The sequence below is a fragment of the Dermochelys coriacea genome, chromosome 27 (genome assembly GCF_009764565.3).
Source record: "Dermochelys coriacea isolate rDerCor1 chromosome 27, rDerCor1.pri.v4, whole genome shotgun sequence".
Taxonomy (NCBI): Eukaryota; Metazoa; Chordata; order Testudines; family Dermochelyidae; genus Dermochelys; species Dermochelys coriacea.
The window spans coordinates 12,756,266-12,774,835 of NC_050094.1; the positions used below are offsets into that span (position 1 = coordinate 12,756,266).

General features: G+C 59.6%; 1 protein-coding gene across 1 annotated transcript in view; it reads left to right on the forward strand.

The window, feature by feature from the left end:
• The window catches only part of ERBB2 (erb-b2 receptor tyrosine kinase 2), a 41,031-nt gene that overhangs the window by 15,807 nt on the left and 6,654 nt on the right, over positions 1 to 18,570 (forward strand). Inside the window, exons 2-21 of the mRNA XM_038385689.2 lie at positions 4,632 to 4,783; positions 6,122 to 6,308; positions 7,328 to 7,465; positions 8,052 to 8,120; positions 8,706 to 8,818; positions 9,108 to 9,249; positions 10,023 to 10,139; positions 10,390 to 10,516; positions 11,194 to 11,267; positions 11,661 to 11,751; positions 11,967 to 12,166; positions 12,493 to 12,625; positions 13,466 to 13,556; positions 13,760 to 13,920; positions 14,198 to 14,245; positions 14,722 to 14,860; positions 15,404 to 15,526; positions 15,765 to 15,863; positions 16,511 to 16,696; positions 17,553 to 17,708. Of these exons, the coding sequence (XP_038241617.1) occupies positions 4,632 to 4,783; positions 6,122 to 6,308; positions 7,328 to 7,465; positions 8,052 to 8,120; positions 8,706 to 8,818; positions 9,108 to 9,249; positions 10,023 to 10,139; positions 10,390 to 10,516; positions 11,194 to 11,267; positions 11,661 to 11,751; positions 11,967 to 12,166; positions 12,493 to 12,625; positions 13,466 to 13,556; positions 13,760 to 13,920; positions 14,198 to 14,245; positions 14,722 to 14,860; positions 15,404 to 15,526; positions 15,765 to 15,863; positions 16,511 to 16,696; positions 17,553 to 17,708 (2,546 nt within the window). The remainder of the gene's footprint in view (positions 1 to 4,631; positions 4,784 to 6,121; positions 6,309 to 7,327; positions 7,466 to 8,051; positions 8,121 to 8,705; positions 8,819 to 9,107; positions 9,250 to 10,022; positions 10,140 to 10,389; positions 10,517 to 11,193; positions 11,268 to 11,660; positions 11,752 to 11,966; positions 12,167 to 12,492; positions 12,626 to 13,465; positions 13,557 to 13,759; positions 13,921 to 14,197; positions 14,246 to 14,721; positions 14,861 to 15,403; positions 15,527 to 15,764; positions 15,864 to 16,510; positions 16,697 to 17,552; positions 17,709 to 18,570) is intronic.

Consider the following 18,570-nt stretch of genomic DNA (forward strand, 5'->3'; position numbering starts at 1 on the left):
TTCAGTACGCCTGGTGGTTTCAATCCACATGCAAGCCCCACCCTGGATTATCCAACTCCAACCAACCATCAGCATGGCTGTAATGATTGTTTACCAGGAGCCTTGCAGAGTCAGTCTCCCACCAAGGAGGCTTATCTGATCAAATGCAAGAGTGCCAGCAGCAGCAAACCCAGCTGGCAGGAGCAAGCCGTCTTTTCTTCCTGCCAGATGGCCCATCATGGCATTGTTCTCCTGGGTGTCTGTCTGCAAGGAGGGTCTGTGGGAGGGGAGTCAGGCAGCACAAGGTGCTCTTCCTTTCTGCTGGCCAATCAGAAAAATAAGGTCTCAGATCACCTGTGCTAAGATGTGTTTTATAAGTGATATTTCATTTGCTGGGTGAATATTGGGGATCCAATAGGGCAAATGCTATAGGGGGATGTTGGGTGGGGCAGGGTAAATTCCTACGAGCACCAATGCCAGCCTGAGAGTTCTCGTCCCACTGGCACGTGGTCAGGTTTGTAGATGCAGCACCCTTGACTGGCGTTCCTTCTGCCCATGCCCATGCGGCGTGATGCTCTTGTCTCCCTCTAGTGGTGGCTGGGCCGGCAGATGCTCAAGCTAAGATCCGGAGGTTCCTCATCTGATCCCCGCAGCCAACAAACCACCAACGGGGATTGTGTTACATAGAACTGCAGCTCCCTGAACAAGAGTGAACAATAGACCAGGACCCATGAGCCAGAGGCTTGGAATTGGAGTCTGTATCCAGGTCCCAGTTTGTCCCATTTGGTAATAGAGAGAGGGGCTTGTTATTTAGTTAAGATCTGAACCCCCTGCCCCCAAAGTCGCTCTTGTACTGGCAGGGCATGGGGGAGCTGTTTAGTTCCATCCTTAGGCTGTGAACTCTCTGGGGAAGGGATTTTCTTTTGCTCTGTGTCTGTGCAGCACCTCGCACGATGGGGCCCTCATCTCGGCTGAGGTGTTACCCCAACACATGTACAGTCTCATTGTTGAACCCCAAGCTGGTTTTGATGGTCTTGTTCTGACTATGACCGAACCTCCTGCAGTAAGGGAAACTCACGGGGCTGATAAGTGTGTCCCCGGGCAAAGAAGAGGTTTGCACAAACACTTGTGAGTCCCAACTCCTAGTTTGACTGGGATCGCACAGTGCACCAATCGCAGAGTCGTGAATAGAGCCAGGGAGTCCTGTACCAAGACTCCTGCCACTGACCGGACTCTGCTGTCATCTGAATTGAGTCCACCAGTCGTGCAAGCCCTGTAGAGCCAGAATCACGTTGGTTTTCCAAGGACCTTCAGCTGCCTGGAGCAACTGCTCCGCAGCAGCACTGTGCTTTTAGCCCGGTTTGAAGTGTAGATCTGAACAGGGAACAAAGTTGAGGTGCAGGGTTCCTACCCTGGGCTCTTCTGGAGCCCGTTTCACCCCAAAGACTTAGCTTCCAAAGAAGCTCACCTTGGAGGTATAGTGCCGTAGGAGTAACAATTTCCCATCCCTTCAGACATTCCACTCAGCGCACCACCCATGAGAACGGGAAAGTCGGGCCTGTTTGCAATAGCCTGCTTGTTTATCCCCCTGTCTCTTTCCTTTCTTCCCCTCCCTTCTGGGGGGCTCTCCTAGAGAGCACGGGATAGGGACTTAGAGTTGGAAGGTGGTTTGCTAAGGCCTTTTAGTTTGAACGCTTGGTCACACCTGCTGCTCTGGAATCCAAGCCAGAAGGAGGTGGAGAAGCTGTGTGGGTTTGTGTTATTGTTTGTTTCTTGTCTCACTGGGCTGATTTCCTCACCCAGCCCCAGCTAGCTCCACCCCAGCCCCGCTACAGAGGAGGCAGCAAAGCCGAGAGCTTTGAAGCCAGCGTAACCGGGTTACGTAATGCCCCCGCCCCGGGGCCCTTGGAAACCTGGCTGGCATCTGGCCTGCAGCAGTTCAGGGTGCCCACCCCATGCTGGCTGTGTGAATCAGGACTGTTTAGTTTGGGGCAGCCGGGATTTTAGGAACCATGGCGCAGGGGTGCCGAGCTGATGCCAATCCAAGGGTATGTGCGCCCGTCCCTTAGCTACAATTGAGGGATAGCAATAGTGTGGCGCAACCCAGCTAGGTCATAAGCCTAACCGCCCCCTACCATCCTAGGGAAGTAAAGCAGGGGGGACTCCATGGCATAGAAACGGGGCACGTGACAGGAGCCAGGGAATGGATACTCTGGAGCCAGAAGGGAAGGATCTAAACCAAGTGGTTCCCTGTGCCCCTGGGAGAAGCCATGGGGGCCCATCAAATGCTCTGTCCTCAGTTACCCTCAGCAGAGCTAAGGGCTCAGGCCCACCAGTGCTTGCCGCAGCAGCATGCAAACATCCCCCCAGAAGCTGGGGGGTGGAGGGCCCAACCCCAGCCTGGGAAAGTGTAACTGACATCAAGTGAAACTGACTCCTCTGGCTGGGCAACCTCAGCAGGCCCAGGAGCAAGGCCAGTGGACAAGCGGCGTCGCTGGGGAACGGGAACCAGGGTTCTTTGAACCAAATGCTTCAGTCTGACTCTCCCGGGAGTCGAGTGTGGTCTGGGGTCCGAGGGGGGGATGAGACAGGACTCCTGGGAAGGGCTGGGTGTTAGTGGTTGGAGCAGGCGACTGGGAGACAGGATTTCTGGCTCTGAGACGGGGGTGTGATCTCGTTGCCAAAGCACAGGAGTGGGAACCAGGGCTCCTGGTTTCTGTTCTCCAGCTGACTGAGGGCGAGTGCTGAATTTTTCCCTGTGAAGTGGGATGGACGGGACTCCCCTGCCCAGGGAGGGAGGAGAGTCACCCAGCATTCGTGACCGGTGGGAAGTCTTTGCGTGGAAGGCGCTTTGCTGGCATCCAGATCAAACGCTCCTTGCTGGAGTTCCATGTTGACAGCTTCTGTCTAATTAATTGACAGGAGCCTTTTGTTAGCTGATCACAACGGTGGGGGTGAGAAGTCCTGACACACAGAAGCCATCAATCCATTTGACCTCCCACTGCGGCCTCCCCAACTCATGAGGAGCTTTTATCTGAGGCAGTGAGGGGGCTGAGAACCGGGGGCGGACACCAAACAAATTGCTCATTTACAGGGTCGTGGCTAAACCCCATTGTTCTGCCTTGTGGTGGGGAGAAGTCATACAGGAAGCCCATAGGAAGCTGTTGAAAGCCTTCCCGCGATAAATGGATGTTACTTTAGTCCATGGCATTTCCTGTGGAAAGTGACACTTCCTAACCACGTCCAGCGTCCAGACCGTGTGGGGAGCGAGTCCGTGACCCGGAGGGTATTAATGCCGGCCGCACTACGCTTCCAAAAGTTGGCAGGGAGCTGGGGGAGTTCCAGTGACAGGAAATCCTGAACTGTCCACAGAGCAGAGGGGGTTTGAACTTGGCTTGGATACAGTCGGCTGGGTGCTGAGCCTCAATAGCCAACTGTGTCGGCATCTCTCCCCCTCCGTCTGATTTTGAGAGATCAGCAGGGTTTGTAACAAACACGGCAGGGCACATGGCTCTGCGGAACATCTCACAATCCTCCTGCAGCTTCAAACCTGCTTTTCATCCGCGCCAATCACTTCCTGATAAAAATAAACCCGGCACTTCGCCTGCATGCTCCATTGCACCGATTCCTATTGGACCCTTCCTCCCTGCCTGGCACAAGTCCTGGCACAAGACCCACGCACAACCAACCGTTTCTCAAATCTCTGCTTTAAGCCCAGCTTGACCCTGGCAAAAGCTAGCAAAAGGATTTTTGGTTTTTTTGGGTGTTTGTAAATTCCTTTTTCGTAATCTCTCCCTCGGGGTTTCTGCAAGGCTTTAGACAGCTACTGCCATAATTACAAACACTCAGCAGTGGTTGGGTATATGGGCAACCTTTGAAATGGATAAAGGGAACCTGCCTACACTTGGGCAGATTCCAACCAAAGGGGGCTTCAGGAGGCAATAGAGAAGTCTGGGGATTTGCAAGCAGCTGTGTTTAAAAACAACACTCCAGGCGCTTTTACCTGTTGAGACCTGAGTTCTGGGCTCTGTGTTTTCCTTGCAGCGACTGATGTGTAATAATTCCCTGTGGGTCTCCTCTGTGTATTTACGGTAGCATCTAGGGGACCTAGTTGATTGGAGCTGAAGTGGCAGATGCTGCACCCACATGTGCTAACAGAATCCCAGCTCAGGAATTTACGATCTAACTAGACCAGCTGGGAAGGTGGTTGCTCCCATTTTACAGGTGGAAAACTGAGGCCCAGAGGCATAAAATGGCTGGATTCTCTACAGAGCTCAGCAAGCCTTTTGGAAAACCTGTCCTTCTTTAGGTGTCTAAATGACAACTGAGCTCTGCTGCAAATCTGGCCCCATAGGCTTGAGAACTAGGGGCCAGGCACCCCTTCCTCTCTTTCCCGTGGACAGAATGCCCTGCAGAAGGGCCAAGCGTCTGCTAGCTCTCCAGTCACAGCTCTGTGCCCTGGGGAAATGCCTGCAGACTAGGGGGCGGGTGGGGCCATGCCCTGTTTATCTGAACGCCCACAGCTGGGGTAGAGCAGCCTTTAGAGAAACGCTGCTGAGCATCTCTCCGAATGGCATCCATCGTCTCTGCCCCCGTCTCTGACCACCACCCTTGCCCAGCCTCACCGACTCTTCCTTTCCACCCCCCTGCAGTCTGCACGGGCACCGACATGAAGCTCCTGCGTCCCTCCAGCCCAGAAAACCACTACGCCACCCTCAGCCACCTCTACCAGAACTGCCAGGTGGTGCAGGGCAACCTGGAGATCACCTACCTGGGGCTAGACGCCAACATGTCCTTCCTCAAGGTGAGCGGGGAAGCAGGGAGAACTTGAGCTCAGCATCCTCCCTTCACCCATCCTGCAGTGGGACGCTTGCTAACATAGCGACCCCTGCTGTCAGGCCACAGCACTACAGGGCCTTTGCCTCTCCCGCCCCCAGCTGATCATCTCTTTGGCCTTGCCAGGGTTTCTGTCCATGTCTCATCCCCCTCAGGCTACCCCCAGCCCATCCTCAGGGCTCATTCCTTAGCCCCACGCTGGGCTGACTAGGCCTTGTGTTGGGGCTGGTAGGGGAGCCTGACTCCTCTTCCGGGCTGAGTTCTCGCTCTCTGTGCAGCCCTATCACAGCTGGGGTCCCTCAGGGTAACGAAGCCAGCAGATCAGGCTCAGCTGGGGGATAGCTGCTTGTCACAGGCAAGGCCAAGCCCAGCTTGCCTTAAAGGGCAGCCTGCCTGGGATGTGACTCTAAGGAGACATCAGGGTGTGTCCCTGCAGGGGATAACATAGCAACCACCTTCATGTGGGTATTGATCCTCAGTCCTTCAGCCCTAAATGCAACACCCTTTATGGTTGGAGCTAAAGGAGTAACTCCCCTAGCCAGTGGCTGTAGTAGACTCTTATCTGGACCAGCCACTAGAGTGGGTGACACAGGCCCGCACCCGCCTGCCTGTAAGGAACCACAGGGCAGCATCTTGACAAATCTCCTCAGCCAGCGGGAGCTGTTCCAGCTCAGTTCGCAAAGCCTTTGCCTGGGGACCCAGGTTCTAATCCTGCTGCTGTCAGTTTCCCAGAGATGAGGTTACCCCTTGCCCCCTGCTTGCCAGTTTATTGAGCGTGGAGCATGTGCTCCTGGCTGGGGGGTCTGGAGAGTGTGGAGCACCTGCCGAGGCGCTGGGCTCACTTTAGGCTCTTTCCTCCTCTGGTTAAAAGATCAGGAACTGCGATCCTCATGTCTGGAGGCATCTTTCCAGCCCAGCCCAAACGTAGGGGGCTGGGAGGCTCGTCTGCCTCAGGGAAGGGTAGATCTCCGGCTCTCCCCACAGAAAGTCTTCTCCATCTTCCCAGTGCTTGCTGGGGTGCAGGCTTTGAAGCAGGTGCCTACTGCGTTCCCCTGCGGGCTCTGACCCCCATGAAAGTGGCCGAGCCTGAAGCGCTCCTGGCTCCACCAAGGTTGGCTCGTGGTCATGGGCAGAGGCATGGGTGTTGCCCTTTCGCTCAGACAATAGCAGCTCCTACGGTTAGCTACAGGGGACGTAGGTTCTGCTCCCACTGACGGCCCAGCCCAGGGGCTATTGCCTCAGCCTGATGAGTGCCCAGGCTTGTCTTGTCCCTGCCTCCCGCTCACCCTGCTCTCTGCCCCTCTAGGATATCAAGGAGGTCCAGGGCTACGTGCTGATTGCGCAGAACCAAGTGAGCTGCGTGCAGCTGGAGAGCCTGCGCATCATCCGGGGCACCCAGCTCTACGAGGAGAAATACGCGCTGGCCGTTCTCGCCAACTCTGACCCCACCGGGGCGGTGGGGCTGCAGGAGCTGGGCATGAGGCATCTGACAGGTGGGGAGGCTGCCCCTGAGCTAGTCGGGGGGCTGGGCTCACCCCAGGGAGCACTCAGAATTAGGGGGGATGCACCAGGGACCTCTTTAGAAGAGCTGATTGTCACTGGACCACTGTGCCAGAGCAAAGCAGTGGTCTGTCTAGGGCAATATCTTCACCTTGTTGGACCAGTGATCCCCATAGCCTGGTATCCATGCCTCCATGCTGTGCCCGATCAGACCCCTGGTCCACGTGGTCTGGCATCTCCCCACTGCACTGGATCAGACCCAGGGTCCACATGGTCTGGTATCCCCCCACTACACCGGATCAGATCCAGGGTCCACAGGATCTGGTATCCCCGCACTGCACCAGATCAGACCCAGGGTCCACATGGTATGGTATCCCCGCACTGCACCAGATCAGACCCAGGGTCCCTGTGCTTTGGTATCCCCCCAACTGCACCGAATCAGACCCAGAGTCTTATCCCCCTTACTGCTCTGGATCAGACCCAGGGTCCATGTGTTCAGATGTCCCCCTCACTGCACTGGATCTGACTAATGCCTGGTAATCCTGATCTCCCTGCCCAACCAGTTACACATCCCCCTTTCTCTGAGCGTGGCCAGTACCAGATACACAAGGTTCCTAGCAATGCAGTAGCCCAGCACTGGGGTTGGTGGGGGGAGATTCTTCCTGGACCCCCTTAGAGCCGACCAGTGCCCTGGAGCCTGAGGATCCACAGCCCTGGCCGTGCATGCTGCTACAGATGCAGCTGTCAAGGTCGAAAGCCTTTCCAAGCATCCCTCAGTGCTTTGCCTGGCTAACGTCGTTTCAAATGAGCTCGCGGCCCCCTTGACTGGGGGCTGGATTCCCCAGCCATCAGGAGACTGTCACGTGGCTGGGCCATGTGGGAGCACCAGGGATGGCCGGGCTGGGTCATCTACTGGCCCATGTCGCCCAGTCTCCTTCAGTGGCCTTGCGGGTCGGAGGCCTGCAGCTGTGCCAGATGCTCTGCCTACTGTCCTGTTCTCCCCCTGCTTCAGAGATCCTGAAGGGCGGGGTGCACATCGAGGGCAACCCCCAGCTGTGTTTCCAGGAGACCATCCTGTGGGGCGACATCTTCCACAAAAACAACGACCTGGCCCAGCACCAGCAGATCGACAGCAGCAGGGAGAGGACGTGTACGTGCCTGGATGGGGTCCCTCCACGGGTGCCCGGGCTCCCAGGGAGGGGGGGTGGGACTGTTCTTTGCCTGGGATCCACTCTTCGCACCCAGCGGCAAGCCCCTCGGCTTGCTCCAAGGCAGAGCCTGATGCTGGGGTGGGGCCTGGTGCAATGGGTGAAGCCTCTACACCCATCAGGAACCAAGCCTCCCCGCCTCTTCCCCAAGCCTGGCGCACCCCAATAGGCTGGTTTATGACTCCCCCAGGCTTCACACTCAGCCACTCACACCTGAGCCTCCCCCATCTGCCCCACAGTCCTTTGCTCCAGACTGAACTGTGCTTCGGGAGCCCCAGGTGCCCAAGGGGGACGAGGGTGTTGGTGCCTCAAGCCAGCAGCTAGTCGTGGAGCGAGGGAGGTGAGGAATTGCAGCTGCTGCAGGATCCTCTACCCCAGCAGACTGCTGGAGGAGCCTGGGGAGGGGGTTTCCATGCCTGGGGGAGTGGGGCGAGGCAGAAGCATGCTGCATCTTTCTCCCGGGGCCTGTGCCAAGGCAGAGTCTCGGGCATCCTCTAATGCCCTCGGTCTTCTCTCCATCCCGTCCAGGTGCTGAATGCAGAAGCTTCTGTTCCCAAGGGCACTGCTGGGGGAAAGGGCCGCAGTACTGCCAGACACGTGAGCACTGGGCATGGGGGAGAGGCAGTGCTGGACTCAGGTCTCTGCCTGTCTGGACAACACTGGCCGTGCAGCCCATGACCTGCAGAGGCACACGGGGCTAGCTCGCCCTCCATGCAAATAGGGCACGGACCCTGCAAAGCCTGGTTGGGTGGGGGCACCATGCCAAAGGTCCCGGTTGGGAGATGAAGTGAGCGTGTTGGCGCCTCGGAGAATGGCGTGGCTTTCTAACTGCCCTACGAGCGAGGGATGGGGCAGGTGCCGGGGGAGGATGGGCGGCAGTGTGGACAGGTGGTTGGTGGAGATGCATGATGGGGAAATGCAGGCTGGGGGGTGGGGAAAGGAGGCACAGACATTGGAAGGGCGGGACGGGGGGGAAACGGATCCATTGAACAGGGTAGATTTCGGGGTGCACAGAGCCCCTGCCCTGGGTGCTGCTGAGACTGTGTGGTGTGGGGGGGCAGTTGTTTGCTGTGGCTGTCTGGGTTCCCAGCTCCCAGCAGAGCTCCCCAGATGCCAAGAGCCCATTGCGCAGCCAAACATCCAGATCCTCACAGTTCCTCCCCCCTTCACTCTCTGCCCCAGTGACCAAAAGCATCTGTGACGGGTGCCCCAGGTGCAAGGGCACGAAGCCCACGGACTGCTGCCACGAGCAATGTGCGGCGGGCTGCACTGGGCCCAAGCACTCAGACTGCCTGGTGAGTGCCAGCCCCCGCCCCGGTGCCATCCGTGTGTGCGTGGCGAGGGGGTCAGCACAGCGGAGGGTGTGGGGCAGGGGATTGGGGTGGGGGTTGGCGTGGTGGGTGTGGGAGGGTGGCAGGTGGGGGCAGGCGCAGTGGGGATAGCTGGAGCGGTGGATTGGTGCAGAGAGGCTCGCGCAGGGGATGGAATGGGGAGGTTGGTTGGAGTTGGCAGAGAGGGGGTTACGGACTGGTGTGGGGGCAGTGTCCCAGCTGCTCACCCTCTGGGCTGGCTGGCTCCCCCCAGGCCTGCCTGCACGTCAACCGCAGCGGGATCTGCGAGCTGCACTGCCCACCCCACTTCATCTACAACTCAGACATCTACCAGTCGGTGCCCAACCGGGACGGACGCTACACCTTCGGAGCCAGCTGTGTCAGCCAGTGCCCCTGTAAGCATCCCTTCCTCCGGGGGGATCCCGTGGAGTGGGCTCTATGGGGTGCCCCACTTCCTGCCAGCTGCGCATGCTGGGCTTTGGTCACGCACCCCAGCCCGGTGGAGAGATCCCCAGGGCAACCCCCGTAGGGCTCCGTTTGCACAGTGCCCCCTGTTGGCAGGGCAGGACGGTCTGAGGGGCTTCTGTTGACGTTTGCCTGGCACTTCCCAAAGTCGGGGCTGGCTCCTGGAGCTCCAAGGCCCATAGCCCTGCCCTGCTCCAAAAACCTCACGACACACATGGCAATTCCAGTTAACTGGCCAGCCACATTGCAAACGAAGGCCTTCATGCTGGAATGCAGCAGTTGAGGGGAGGGAGATGAAGCGAGGGGGCTTTGCCCTTTGCTGCAGGAGGTGGGGGTGGGGCCATTTCCCTCCCCCCCCCCCCCCCCCGCCCAGGATCAGAGTCTGGGATCCAAGCTTTGTGACCAAACTGAAGCTCGGACCCGGACTCTGTGTGAGCTGGGCAGACCCGTGTATCTTCTTGAAATACCAATCTGGTCCACGCCACTGTAGCCTCTGGGTGCCTCTCGCTCCTTGGTGGCATTTCTCCTCACAGCCCCCCCCCCCGGCGAGTAGGAATCGAACCCCAGAGGGGTGAAGAGATTTGCCCAAGGTCCCACAGGCAGTTAGTGGCAGAGCAGGGAATTGACGGCAAGTCTCCTGAGTCACAGGCTAATGCTCTAACCATGGGGCCATCTTTCCTCTCCATGTCTCCCCCTCCCACAGACAATTACCTGGCCACGGAGGTGGGCTCCTGCACGTTGGTGTGTCCCCAGGACAGCCAGGAGGTGAGCACGGACAGCGTGCAGAAGTGCGAGAAGTGCAGCAAGCCCTGCCCGGAAGGTAACGTTCCCCCATCCCCTGTGCCCCGCCCTGGGGAGCCCCTCTCCCGGAGGGACTAGGGAAGGCACATCCTAGCAGCTCAGGAGCATGGGATTCTCTGGATTTGAGGAGAGGGAGACGCATGAACTGTCTGGGCGGCTGGAAGGGTGTCTCCATACTGAGGCTCGATGGGTGGAATGGAAGCACATGGTTATTCCACACTGGGGTTCCCTCCCAGCCCCTCTCAGCCACCTGCCCTGCTCTCTCCTAGGCTGCTACGGGCTGGGCGTGGATTTCTTGAAGGGCGTCCGAGCCGTCAACTCCTCCAACATCCAGCACTTTGCTCACTGCACCAAGATCTTTGGCAGCCTGGCCTTCCTGCCCGAGACCTTTGCAGGGTGAGTAACGGTGACAGGTGCCCCAATCTCCACTGCCCGTTGTCCAGCCCAGGAAAGTTCAGCACAGCTCCTGCTAGCTCACCCCAGAGGAGCTACTGGCTCTGTGGGTAGGGGACCCCAGCTCTGGACTCAGATGTCCTGGAGTGAAGGAGGTGCATGTGTGGCATGTCGGAGCACTGTGTGGGGGCACCTGGAGCTGGCTAACTCCAGCTCAGCTATCTGGCCACAAGGGGAGCCTCTGCTCCAAAGCACAAGCCCTTAATGCATGAGCCAAAGGGGAATCACTATTAGCAGTGTAGGGCCTTTGCCACACAGTTGAATGGTTTGGATTCTATCCAGGAGGGGGCAGCAGTGCACACGCCAGCCAGTCCATTACAGACCTGTCTAGATCAGGCCTAGATCAAACCTCCCTTGTGCCTTAGTCTTGCAGGCCTGAGGCAAGTGAGTGCGTGAGTGGGTCACGGGGTATGAAGCGGGTGTGAGCGGGGGCTCCTCCTGGAGCATCCGTTTACTCTTCCAAAATCTCTAGCTGGGCCTCGCAGAGATTGTAGCACAAAGGCCCCATCAGGCTGGGCAGCACCTGTGATTGCAGGGCAGCCATCGCCTCCTGTGTCCGTGGTCCCAAGGGCTTACGCCTCTAAGGGTCCCCCTCCCCTACCGTGTTCCTTCTCAAACAGGGATCCCACCACCAACACGGCACCCTTGGAGCCAGAGCAGCTCAAGAGCTTCGGGAGCCTGGAAGAGCTGACAGGTGGGTGAGGGACTGCTTAGCACCCGTGCTCGCTCACCCATGTCGCCTGCCGATGCCCACCGAGAGTGGGTTGCAGCCTCCATCTGTGATGTGCAAACGACTCCTGTTTCCATTTCACTCACTTGTAAACTCGCTGGACGGGGCTCAGCAGCAAAGCCACCTCAGGGGCCTCCTAGCAGTGGGGCTTTGGCTAAAGGTCCCACGCTCCTGCCCTGGAAATTTAAGCCATCTTGTTTAGTGTGCGGGGAGTGGGGGGGGGACACACCCATCAGAGGCGGGCCTGGGCGCTGGACCTGCCAGTCACCCAGGATTTTGGGAGGCCGACCCACCACCAGCTGGTGGGAGGCCGCTGCTCGCATGAATAAGGATGTGCCTTCGTCCTCCATTTTGCAGGCTTCTTGTACATCGAGTCTTGGCCAGAGACCTTCCCAGACCTGAGCATCTTCCAGAACCTCCGGATCATCCGAGGACGAGTGCTTCACAAGTGAGCATGCGCAGGCAGGGACACGGGGTGGGGAGGAACAGGCCCTAGGACAGGATCCGGAGAACGGATGGTTTGTGGTTCAGAGGCAGCATGTGGGAGGGTGTGACCCAGTTCCAGAGCACCCCCAAGTGCGGGGCTGGCAGGGACCCTCTGATTTCTGCTTCATTGTCCTGCCCCTCCTGGCTCACCCCGTGCCTGTCGACGTCTCTCTGCAGCGGTGCCTATTCCCTGACGCTGCAGAACCTGTCCATCATCTCGCTGGGCCTGCACTCGCTGCAGGAGATCAGCAGCGGGATGGTGCTGGTCCACCAGAACCCCAACCTCTGCTTCCTCCAGAAGGTGCCCTGGAAAGCCATCTTCAGGAACCAGCGCCAGATGCTGTTCCAGACTGACAACAAGCCTGTGGAGCAGTGTGGTAAGGGGTGGGGGCCACTTTCAGGGCTCTGTCCGGCTCTCTGCCCCACCCAGGGACTCCTCCTTTGCCCAATTCATCTGGGCTTTGAGTGGCACTGCCATGTTAGATGGGTGCCAATGGATGCTCTCTGCTGGCTGGTGCACAACCCCAGTGCCACAGTGGTTCCATGTCTCCCTAGCTGTCACTCTGATACCAAATGCCCCGCTGGCATCCACGGCCGGCCTGCGCCCGGTGGAGTCTGGGAAAGGCCCGCTCGGTCTGGCTGCCCCAGGGGACGGAGGGGACGGGCTGGGTTCCAAGTGCTAACTGTGGCGTCCTCCCCTCAGAGTCCGAGGGGCTGGTGTGCTTCCACCTCTGCGCCAAGGGGCAGTGCTGGGGGCCGGGCCCGACGCAGTGCGTGGCCTGCGAGCGCTTCCTGCGTGGGCAGGAGTGCGTGGAGTCCTGCAACCTTCTGGACGGGTAAGCGGGGGTCCGAGTGGCTGGGCTCGCTGCATGTCTGTGCCCAGCAAGCCTCCTGGGGGGGATGAGGGAGAAGGGGGGAGGCTCTGGCACCGTGGCTGGATGCGATGGGGGCAGAGGATGCCATCAAGCCCTGGGCCATCTGCCCAGCTGTGGCCAGGCCCCTTCTCCTTTGGCACAGATAGGGCAGCCCTGCCTGGGTTTGGGGCATCTCCAAGGACCCTGAGGATGGAATACCCAGGGAGTTTCCTCCCCTGCATTTCCCCTAGGGAGGATCTTGCCAATCAGGGTGCAGCGGGGTGGGAGAGGGGGTGCTGGAGCTGCTGCTCAGCAGTGGGAACAGGGGTCAGACTAGGAGCCATCCCCAACCTGCTCCCCTGCCCCATCACACCCTCCCTTCTGGGGTGGGGACAGGGCCTGGGTCATGCAGGGTCCTGAGTGGCAGCCAGGTCCTTTACCAATGCAGGGAAGAACCCTGCTGGCCACTGCCCCGACCCCAGCCCTGCCCCCCATGCCGAGCTGGGGGGGTTGCTGGGAAGGAAGCGGGCCAGCTCTCGTGTGGCTGGGAGAGGTCAGCCTGCGGGCCAGCGGGCAGAACCTCCCACGAGGCACCACATTCCAGCCCGGACTCTGGGATCTGCAGCTGGGCCCCTGGTCGCAGAGGTGGCTGTGTCAGCCCTGTGGGGGGCAGGGAGGGGGCGCTTCTCTGCTCTCCCACTGCTGCCTGTTCCTCAGATGGGCTGGGGCGGGGGCTGGGTCCTGCCCCATCAGCGAGCGCTGCGGGGTGAGGGTGAAATGTGCCTTTGTGCAGTGATTGGCTCAGGCTCTTTCTCCCGGCAGGGCTGTCCGGGAACATGTCAACGGGACCCGCTGCCTCTCCTGCCACCCCGAGTGCCTGCCCCAGAACGGCACGGAGACCTGCAACGGATCGGTGAGGAGCTGCCCGGGCTGCCGGCGGGGGGGGGCGGGGCGGCAGATCACATAAAAGCCCCTTTAGGACAGGCGGAGGGGATCTGCATTCCCAATCAGTTTCTACGATCGCTCAAGGCTTTGGGCTGACCCCGGATTCCTGGGTTCTTCATCCACCCCAGCCCCCAAATGCACAGGGTGCTCACTCTGCATCCTTCCTGGCAGGAGGCGGACCAGTGCATGGCCTGCGCCCATTACAAAGATGCCCAGTACTGTGTGGAGAGATGCCCGAGTGGAGTGAAGGCTGATTCCTCCTTTGTGCCCATCTGGAAGTATCCGGATGAACATGGTGTCTGCCAGTTGTGCCCCACCAACTGCAGCCACTCGTGAGTATGGGCGCTGGCTGGCACGGAGCATTGCTCTTTGCTTGCAGCATTCAGCACATCCCAAGGGCCAAGACTGGCCTAGGAGGAGACAGCAAAGCGGGGCGAAGCAGGTGGGGATGTGCTGAGGTTTGCAGGTGGGGGGTGGGGGAGAAACTGGCATGGGGGCCCATGGGACGCAGCACTGCAGGATGCCCCAGTGCTTGGCCGTGGGAGGATTTTCTGCATCGCTTCTGCCTCCCGTCGAGTAACAAAGCAACGTCTCTGGGTCCTTCCCCAGGTGTACGATCCGGGATGAAGACGGCTGCCCTGTGGATCAGAAGCCAAGGTACTGCACCCCCATCTGCCCAGCCCCCTTTGTGCCAACTTCCCAGGCAGGCCTCACCCTGGGCAGTAGCCAGGGTCCACCTCTCCCTGGCACCATCTGCCTTCTGCTCAGCATCCCCCTACCCCATGCACACCGGTAGCCCCCTTGCACTCTGCTAGGCACCACCCTCTGGCCAGGAAGCACCACAGGGGAATCCCTTCTGCAGCTGATTGGCAGGGGACGGGGCTTGCTCTGTCCCCCCCGACAGCCTTCCCAGCCCCAGGGGCTGTTACTAGGCAGACCATTAACCACCCGCCACCAAGGAGCCATAAGCCACTGCTTCCAAATCGGCCACCCGTGGGGGCTAGTTTATGGAGAAGGCCCTGGATTCACCCACCCCCCACCAAACGTCCCTGTCCCCCAATCCCCTGTAGAGAGCCAGTCCCACAGGTTAGACTGGCCCCCACAGTGGAACCACCCCATCCCCCTTCTTCCAGCCAGGTGACGTCCATCATAGCCGGCGTGGTTGGCGCCCTCCTGGCCCTGGTCTTGATCCTGATCATCGTTGTGTGCATCAAGCGGAGGAAGCAGCAGGAGCGGAAGCTCGCCATGCGGCGCCTCTTGCAGGAGACTGAGGTACGGCCAGTACCACAAGCCCTAGCGCCCGCCCCGCGCGCTCAGGCAGGCTTCTCGCGGCAGTGCCCGGTAATGCGGCAAGGCCTCCCGGGGCACCTGAGCGCCAGAGGATCCCAGCTGAGCCAAGGAAGGCCCTGGGCAGAAGTTACTGATGGGGGGAGGAGGAGGCGGGGGGCGGGGTGAGAGCCAGGCCTGAGTGCCCGGGGTTACTGCAGGGGGACGGAAGATGTTGACCCCCTGGATGCGTCTCATGACCAGCGCCCAGGTTGGGCCCAAGCGTGTGCTGTCCCCATACCCCACAGCCACTCCTCCTGCCATCCTCCAGTGGGGACAGCCTAGACGCTCCTCCCAGCCCACAGGCTCCGTGGGGCAGGGGAGACGGCTGCCCCACGGGGAGCTCAGGGGCAGGGCCTGAAGGTGCCACACAGAGGGGTCAATCATAGGTTCTGAATCTCCGTGTCGCCTGGGGGCCGCAGCGGGGAGCCCGTGGGCCTGGGGCTCCCCGGCTCGCTGACACAGGACCCTCCTCCCCGCCTCCCGCAGCTGGTGGAGCCACTGACGCCCAGCGGGGCCCTCCCCAATCAAGCCCAGATGCGGATCCTGAAGGAGACTGAGCTGAAGAAAGTGAAAGTGTTGGGCTCCGGGGCCTTTGGCACCGTGTATAAGGTGAGGCGGGGACGGGCGGAGCAAGGGGGGCAGCGGGTAACCGGGGCCAGGCTGCTGCTCTGCAGAAGGGGAATGAGGAGCCGGGGCGGGGGTTGGCAGCGTGGCTGGGGGTGAGGCAGCACTCAGAGGCTCTAAAGGACTCAGCTGGATGGCATCTCTCTCCCCTCCTGTGCACCGCCTATTCGAGCCCTGAGGTGCGGCCCTGTCGAGCGCCATCACCATCCTTCCCTCCCCTCAGGGCATCTGGATCCCCGACGGCGAGAGCGTGAAGATCCCTGTGGCCATTAAAGTCTTGAGAGAGAACACGTCGCCCAAGGCCAACAAGGAGATCCTGGACGTGAGTGGGAGACGGGCGCTATGGCTGGCACACCCGCCCTGGGGGCACGTGCGCCAGCACTGCGTGGGTGCAGGAGGGCGCTGACCTGCACTGAGCTGCGTCCTGGCCACCAGACGTGGCTTCGCTCGGAATTACTGAGCCGCCGGGTCCCTCCTAGTCTGTGACACGCGTCGGGTTTGCTCCCATCAGTGGCTGCGGGTAGCGGGTACAAGCTCTCCGGCTCAGGGCACTTTCCCCAACCAAGCTACCAGCATCGGTGTCTACACGTATTAGCCTGCCTCCATATGCCACTCCCGCCTCCAGACTGGACCTCCCAGCACAGCCATTTGCTGGAGAGGGACAGGCTGTCGTGTGACCCACTGTTGCAGAATTACTACTTGTGGCAGGGGGAGCAACGGACCCGTCTCGTCCGCCGGTTTTTTCCTTGCTGCTCTGCTCTTTGATCAGACTTGGCTGGACCATGCTGTGGAAATCGAAGAGCAGTTGGGCAGGGCCACGAGTCTCTGCCCCGTGGACCCACACGTGACCTTTCCGTGGTGCAGGGGGGTGGGAAGCCAGCCCTAGGGGCTGGGCTCCTGGCAGGAGTCTCCCCAAGTCGAGTCCTGCCGGGGTTGATTTTGCTCCAAGCCAGTTTCTCTCCTCCCCAGGAGGCCTACGTGATGGCAGGCGTGGGCAGCCCCTACGTCTCTCGCCTTCTGGGCATCTGCCTCACCTCCACGGTGCAGCTGGTCACCCAGCTCATGCCCTACGGCTGCCTGCTGGACTACGTGCGGGAGAACAAGGACCGCATCGGCTCCCAGGACCTGCTCAACTGGTGTGTGCAGATCGCAAAGGTAGGAGGAGCCCCGGGGGTGGGCAAGGGGGCTCAGGAGCAGCTCTCCTGCCAGAGAGGCCGGGGGGACAACCGGCATCAGGAGCCTTCTTGCCACTCACAGGTTCACGTTCCAGCAGGGCTGACTCAGCCGTTCCACCGGAGAGGGTTCCCAGGCTGTTGGAGCCCTGAGGTCCCCTCTGCTCTGCATGGGTGTTAAAGGCCCCTTGGCCAGGCTTATAAGCATGGAGCTGGGAAGGGGATTGTCTCAGGATCCTGAGGCCAAAAATCTCTCCTTGAAATTTCACTCTGTGCTGGTCGTTCATGCTGCCCTCCACTCCCCAGAGGTGGCTGCATTATCCCTGAACGTGCATAGTTCGTCAAGCCCGTTTGGTTCTTTCAGGATGAAAGGTGCTGCACAACCGTAGGAAGTGATCAATATCAAAGCACAGCTGCTGTTTCCTATCCCGACCATGGTACGCGGCCACAGCAGCTGCTTCGCCAGCCCTAGGTACATAGGGGGCAGGCTGCTTCCAGCACATGGGGGTAGTATACAAGCGGAGGATGGCCAGCCATAAATTAAGGGGGAGTATTAATTAGCAATTAGAGCAGGAGGATAGGCATTAGGACCCCTGGGTTCTGTATGCGGCTATGCCACTGACTCACTGGATGTCCTTAAGCAAGTTTCTTTCCTGCTCTGTGCCTCAGCTTCCCCATCTAGAAAATGGGGCTAATGTCTGTAAAGTGCTTTCACACCTTCTGACGTGCAGAGCACTACTAACCGGGTTGGGGCTCAAGCCAGCTGAGTCCCTGAGAACTCCACCATGGGGCTGAGAGGCTTACGGGTCTCCATGCTGATTCCTCCCTCCCCCCTTCAGGGGATGAGCTACCTGGAGGACGTACGGCTGGTGCACCGGGACCTGGCTGCTCGCAACGTCCTGGTGAAAAGCCCCAATCATGTGAAAATCACTGACTTTGGCCTGGCCCGGCTGCTGGACATCGATGAAACAGAGTACCACGCAGATGGGGGGAAGGTGAGCCGGGGGGGGGGTACCAGGGAACTGAACTGGGAGAAGGCAGCGGCACTGGGGAGGGGCCCAGACTCCAACCCTTTACTCACAGAGACACCCTGTGCCACACCCCCACAGCAATGGCTCACTGGTATCACGTGGCAACCATGAGCTGCCAGTGCTGGCCGGGCACATGGGGAACAGGTTGTGAGAGTCTTCTGCATTATCCCATCCCATCCCACCCCCCAGCACGGGGCAGCTAACCAAACCAGGGCCATTTCAGGGCCCCCCCAGGGCCCACAGGTTTGGGAGGGGCCATCACTGTAATGTGTTTCTTGGGAGCTAACGCCTGCGGCCTCATTGCTATTCGGTGTCATCAGAAGCAGAGAGTGAGCCGAGAGTGTGGCTCCGCTGGATGAGGGGGGGTGCTGACTCCACGCACTGTTCTAGCTCATTACTGCCAGGCCTCTGAATTGCAGAAACTGACGCACCCACAAGCCCCTGTATGTCCAGTCTTGTCCGTGTGGACAGACCAGGTCAGGGGTACACCTTGCAGTCAAGGCCCTGTGGACATAAACCTAAATGATGTATTTGAGGCCGTTTCCCCCGCAAGCCTTCTCGGAGAGCGTGGTGCTGGAACTAGCCCGGTACACGGCTGATCTATGTTCAGTGGCCATACGCGGACCTAGCAGTTCTCTGCTACCTCCCTCCTGGCATCGGGTCCTCTTGGATGTTTTGCTGTTGAGTGCTATCAAGGCCTGTGATGGATGGCCGAGCGTGGTCAATTCTCAACCTCAAATTCTCAGCACAAAATCTAAATCCAAAATATTTTGGCCCAACCCTGAAATACTTCCGCTCCTAAACGCGGTCGTGGGGCATCACAGCA